This window comes from Centropristis striata, chromosome 15, assembly GCF_030273125.1.
Source record: "Centropristis striata isolate RG_2023a ecotype Rhode Island chromosome 15, C.striata_1.0, whole genome shotgun sequence".
In the NCBI taxonomy this organism is placed as follows: domain Eukaryota; kingdom Metazoa; phylum Chordata; class Actinopteri; order Perciformes; family Serranidae; genus Centropristis; species Centropristis striata.
In genome coordinates, this window is record NC_081531.1 from 24,422,792 (window position 1) to 24,428,791 (window position 6,000).

Sequence of the window (6,000 nt, forward strand, 5' to 3'; positions counted from 1 at the left end):
AGATGAAAAACTGAAGCATTCTTTGTGCTCCAATTCAAGGCCATGGGCCCAGGTGGAGACAGGCACTGACGAACACTAGAAAAGATACAGTAGTGTGCTGTCAGCTTTTTTCTTCCACAGGGCGGTGACCGGAAGCTGAAGCACCAAGAGGCTAGGACTAGCCTGTGTGCCAACATAATGGGCGGGCTGAGTTTAAACCATGGTGCTGCCCCAACAGTTTTTGACCAATCAGATAGTTGCACATTTACATTATAAAACTCTGTGTGAAAGTAAGTTAGGTATCCTTTTCTGGGAGGTGGTTACAGCTAACTGCTTAGCAGCCTGTGATTTCTGAACAGAGAAGGTCCATATACATGCTCACTCTTTCATTACTGTCTTAAATAAATAGTCAAAAGGATTTTACTCTCCTCTCATCTGTTCTGCAAAAAACAAACTCTAACACCTGTAATCTCATTTAACAATATTTAATCATATGATACATATAGGCAAAATGAAACATTTACAGTACAGTCTGTACAACCTGACTAGTTTTATGTTGCCTTGTGGACAACAAAGACATTTCCTTTACATAAAAAAGCCTTTTGTCCTCTCATTTACAAAACTATCTGGTATGAACTGTCAGAGGTTTATATTTGCTGTTGGGGATGTACATGTTGTGTTGTGTACTGTACACTGTCTCCAGTGTGTGTGTGTGTGTGTGTGTGTGTGCATGTATGAAACTGACTAACATCTTGTCACTGACTAGTTCTTTCCCTTTAATAGCCATCTCTAGCCACATCTACGTGTTGTTCTCTTACCTATTTGGTATATTTTAGTTGCAAGTGAACATATATTCCATTACATGAATTGAAACCTTTAATTACCTGTCGGGTGCATTATTGCCTTGAAGTGCATTACTACACCTTAGCTTTTACCACAGAATTTCACGCTGATTATCACTTGTATAGCCAGTTAGCATCTGTAGATGTTCATCCAGACCACATAGTAAAGTGAGACTAGACCAAAGTCTATGAATTCAGCTGCAGATATTTTGAAATGGAAGTTGATTGTGTGTTGAATATACACTTGTATCACAAAGGTTGAGTGAGTATTTCAAGCTCAGCTAAATAATTCAGAGAATATGTAGGTATGTTCATGAACTGTTAAAATAATCTACATAATAATCTACAGTAGCTTAATATCCAAGTAAAGTGTTACTGGTTATGTATCTATAAAAGCAAGAAGTGTGTGTGTGTGTGTGTGTGTGTGTGTGTGTGTGTGTGTGTGTGTGTGTGTGTGTGTGTGTGTGTGTGTGTGTGTGTTTGTTCTTGTACTTCCTACATAGTGAGGACCAGAACACGTTTTTTAACCAACAGAGTGAGGACATTTTTGCAAAGTGAGGACATTTCGGCTGGTCCTCACTTCTATAAAGGCTTTTTTGAGATTTCAGACTTTGTTCTAGGGTTAAGGTTACCAAAAAAATGATAATTAACTGAAACTGTATTGTGTGGTTAAAAAACTAACTAAAATGATAGTGAAAATGTCCTTCATTTTTTTCTTTGTCAACTTTTTTCATACATAATAAAGATGGATAAGGCAAAGGAAATAAAGGCAACATTTACTGAGACCTCTTTTAATCTCCGAGCCAACAAATACCCCATTGCAAAAAACAAAAACTAATAAAAACTAAACTAAAACTAAAGCATTTCAAAAAAGAATAATAACTAAAACTAGCAAACTAACTCTAAAATCTCATTAAAACCAACTGGAGTTGAAAACAAAAATTCACAACAAAATTAAAACTAAAACTAATGAAAAATCAAAAACTATTACAACCTTGCAAGGGAATTTACTGTTCCAATGAGGGCCCTCACAAAGATAGAAGTACAAGAATGTGTGTGTGTGTGTGTGTGTGTGTGTGTGTGTGCATGTATGAAATGACTAGTCCTTTCCCTTTAATAGCCATCTCTAGCCACATCTACGTGTTTTTCATTTCCTCTTACCTCTCAACATCACTCTGCTCTTCCTCATATGCTACACTAAGCACACAGTCTGCTGCACTACATAATATTACTAGATATCAGCTTATACATTATACACTATGCAATTATACAAAAGTGAACACCTTTATTACAAGTATCTCCCTGTTTGCACTGTACATATGTATGATAGTGATACCAAAACTACTTTGGGGTGATGATATATATCTGAGAAAGCTTCTTACTTTAGTTCAGTTGACAGTTTGTCAGAGGCAGCATTACAAGCACAAAAAGCTATGATCTGAAAACAATTTAAGGATCAGATTGTATGACATCATCATCCACTGAGATCTGTCAAAGAACAGGAGGAGTTCAGTATATTTGTGAGACTGCAAATCAGTCACAAAATCAGCATACTTCCATCTTAAAAATATGAACAAACTTAGAGGATATATGTCAAAAGAGGATCTGTAAAAAATCAGACATGCTTTCATCACTATTGCAATGTGCTTTTCACAGGACTTCCCAAAAAAGTTTGAAACCGCTTCAAATGATGCAGAACAGTGCAGCCAGGGTCCTCACTAAAACACAAAGGAGAGAGTCTTTTTTTGGTCACGTTGTGTCCTTTTTGGTCATTTTGTGTCTTTTTTTGTCATTTTGTGTCTCTTTTTAGTAATTTTGAATCTTTTTTTTACTTTCAAAACACTATCATGCTCAATAAAGAATGTTGCAAATGTGAACAAAGGTTGCAAATATAATATATAAGAGGGTTACATCCAGTTCTATCATTTCATACAACATATAATCAATGACTTGATCTAACCCAGTGTCAGTTGGTGTAACCAGGTATTTTTTTATATATATATCAAATGGCATTTTTTTGTATTTCTACATTTACACATTTCGTCAATATTGAACAGAACATATTCTGAAACATTTTTTTCTAAAGTTTTGACAATGTAAAATTTGTTATATGTCATTGTGTTGCAATGTACATGTGGATTGTATTTTTGTTTTTTTCTCATTTTTGTTCACATTTATTTCAGATTTTTATGGGAAAAAAAGTAAAAAAAAAAAAAACCCTGATATATCTACATATATACTAGGGATGCACCGATACCGATACTGGTATCGGGTATCGGGCCGATACCGTCCTAATATACTCGTACTCGTACTCGTTAAAATTAATCGATACCATGAACCGATACCAATTTATTGCATGCAATTGCTTTGCATGAAGAACGCGATCAGAGGGTGGCTTGTCATTTTTGTTGTATTTTTTTAGACAGGCGGCTAGGGGAGCCGCGTCGAGCCGCTGTCGAGCTAATTAGGGTGGTTAGGCGAGTGAGACCGGCTACAGTAGGCTAAACAGCATGTCAGCGGTGTGGACTCACTTCAAAATATGCGACGATGACAGAAGTAAGGCAGAGTGCAAACTATGTACTACTAAGGTGTCCAGGGGAGGGAAGGAGAGTACGTCGTTCAATACGAGCAATTTGATAAAACACCTGAGGACACATCATAACCCTGAGTACACCGAGTTTGCTAAGGCTAATGCAAAACCACAGCAGCCAACTTTAACTCAGGTTTTGGAAAAGCGAGAAAAAATGTCAAGAGAAAATCCACGGGCAGTTAAAATAACAGAGGCTTTGACTCATTTTATTGCTCTGGATGACCAGCCACTGTCGGTTGTGGAAAACGTGGGATTTCGCCAACTTCTCAGCACACTGGAGCCGCGATACGAGATTCCCAGCCGCCCCTACATCACGGACGTTATGGTGCCAAAAGTTTTTGACGAGGTAAAAAAACACGTGCGCAACCTGGTGAATGAAGTTTCAGCCTTAAGTTTCACTACGGACATTTGGACAAGCAGTGTGTGCCCGATGTCACTGCTCAGTTTAACGGCGCAGTGGATTGATGAGGAGTTTGTTCGTCACCAAGTCACACTACATGCAAAGTCGTTCCGGGGCTCGCACACCAGCCAAACCATCGCAGGTGCTTTCGATAGCATGCTCCAGACCTGGGACATACCGAAGACGTCTGTCCACGTAGTGCTCCGAGACAACGCACGAAATATGATAAAGGCCATGAGTGATGCTGAGCTGCCCAGCCTACCGTGTACTGCTCACACCCTACAGCTGGTGGTTCACGAGGGCATTCTGTCACAGAGGAGTGTTGCTGATGCGGTGGCAGTCGGCCGCAAAATAGTTGGGCATTTTAAACATTCTGCTCTGGCCTACTCCCGCCTCGAGGACATTCAGTTAGAGATCAACCAGCCTGCGAAGCGGCTCCAGCAAGACGTACAGACCCGCTGGAATAGCACCTTTTATATGATACAGTCATTGATTGAGCAGAAACGGCCTCTGGGAATATTCGTATCTGAACATGGACTCCCTGATACTCTCACGGCTCACCAGTGGATACTGCTGGAGAAGGTGCTATCTGTTTTGGGTCCGTTCGAGGAGTTAACTCGAAAAGTTAGCTCTTCAGATGCCATGGCCGCAGATGTCATTCCAGCAGTCACTGTGCTGCACAGATTTCTAACAAGGGAGACTAATGAGGACCATGGGATCAAAGCAATGAAGGGAACCTTGGCTGCAGCTGTCAGGAAGCGATTCGCTGATGTGGAGGAAAACCCACTCTACAGCATCGCAACGCTACTCGATCCCAGGTGAGTGTGTGCCGGTGTGTGTGACTGTGTGTGACTCTGACTGTAACTGTGTGACTGTGTGTGTGACTGTGTGTGACTCTGGCTGTGTGTAACTCTGACTGTGTGTAACTCTGACTGTGTGTAGATGTGACTGTGTGTGACTGTGACTGTGACTGTAACTGTGTGACTGTGTGTGACTGTGTGTGACTGTGTGTGACTGTGTGACTGTGTGTGACTGTGTGACTGTGTAACTGTGTGACTGTGTGTGACTGTGTGACTGTGTGTGACTGTGTGACTGTGTAACTGTGTGACTGTGTGACTGTGTGTGACTGTGTGACTGTGTAACTGTGTGACTGTGTGACTGTGTGACTGCGATCAAATGGCAAGCATGCCTATTGTCAGCTACATTTTTTCTTTCTCTGTTTTAGGTATAAAAATCTGTTTTTCTCCAACACCACCATTGCTGCAAATGCCAAAGAGATGCTGAAACTTGAGCTGCTAAGGTTGCCTGGAGAAGCGGACAAGCAGGAGGATGATGACCTGAATGAACCACCTTCAAGAAAACCACGCAGTGACCAACCAAGTAGTAGTCTAGACAGCATATTTGATGAAATTGCATCAGCATCAGTGGGCAGAGCTGCAGTAGGTTCTAATGTACAGTTAGACACATATCTTGGAGAGGCCGCAATTTCACGAGAAGACAAACCACTACAATACTGGATGGTTAATAAAGTGCGGTTCCCAACTCTGGCTAAACTGGCGGCCAGATACCTTTCAGCACCTTGCACTAGTGTTGACAGTGAAAGGCTGTTCAGCTCAGTGTCACACATTGTGAGTGAAAGCAGAAACAGGCTCACAGCTGATCATGCAGAGATGATTCTTTTCATCAAAAAGAACCTGCCTCTCACTTTCCCAAAAAAAGCTTAGAGAGACCTCAGAGACCACACCATTGCATGCTGACTGAAGTTTGATATTTTGTTTAATTCAAATGTGGACACTCTGCAATAGGTTCATTAATGTTCTGTCAATCTGAAAGGTGGAGACAGTGCCAAATAGTTAAGTGATATTTTGTTTGATTAAAATGTGGAAACTCTGCAATATATTCACAGAATATGTTTATTTTTCACTTGAAATTTTAGTTTTATAGTCATTTTTAATTTATTGATATTTTATTTTTATCTAATTCATCATCATTTGTTGTAACAAGCAGAGAAGAAAATAAAACCTGTCTTCCAATTCATTGCATTTTTTTTGTGGTAGAAGTATCAGCATCGGTACTCAGTATCGGCAAGTACTCAGATCCAAGTATCGGTATCGTATCGGTTTGAAAAAAATGGTATCGCTTCATCCCTAATATATACTGTACGTTGCATCATAGTTTTGGATCTTGGT

The 6,000-nt window shown here is 40.1% G+C and overlaps 1 protein-coding gene across 1 annotated transcript; it reads left to right on the plus strand.

The window, feature by feature from the left end:
- The first annotated feature begins 3,565 nt into the window (after window positions 1-3,565).
- Window positions 3,566-6,000, plus strand: LOC131986224 (zinc finger BED domain-containing protein 4-like). Its single transcript, XM_059351075.1, has 2 exons — window positions 3,566-4,629; window positions 5,037-6,000. Exons 1-2 carry the CDS (start codon window positions 3,566-3,568, stop codon window positions 5,533-5,535), a joined length of 1,563 nt encoding a protein of 520 aa, XP_059207058.1. The 3' UTR covers window positions 5,536-6,000.

What these genes read in the sequence shown, in the direction of transcription:
- LOC131986224 (XM_059351075.1), top strand. Translation starts at nt 3,566, where the DNA reads ATGTCAAGAGAAAATCCACGGGCAGTTAAAATAACAGAGGCTTTGACT. An exon ending in GCAACGCTACTCGATCCCAG is followed by an intron (nt 4,630 to 5,036) that starts GTGAGTGTGTGC and finishes TCTCTGTTTTAG; the next exon opens with GTATAAAAATCTGTTTTTCT.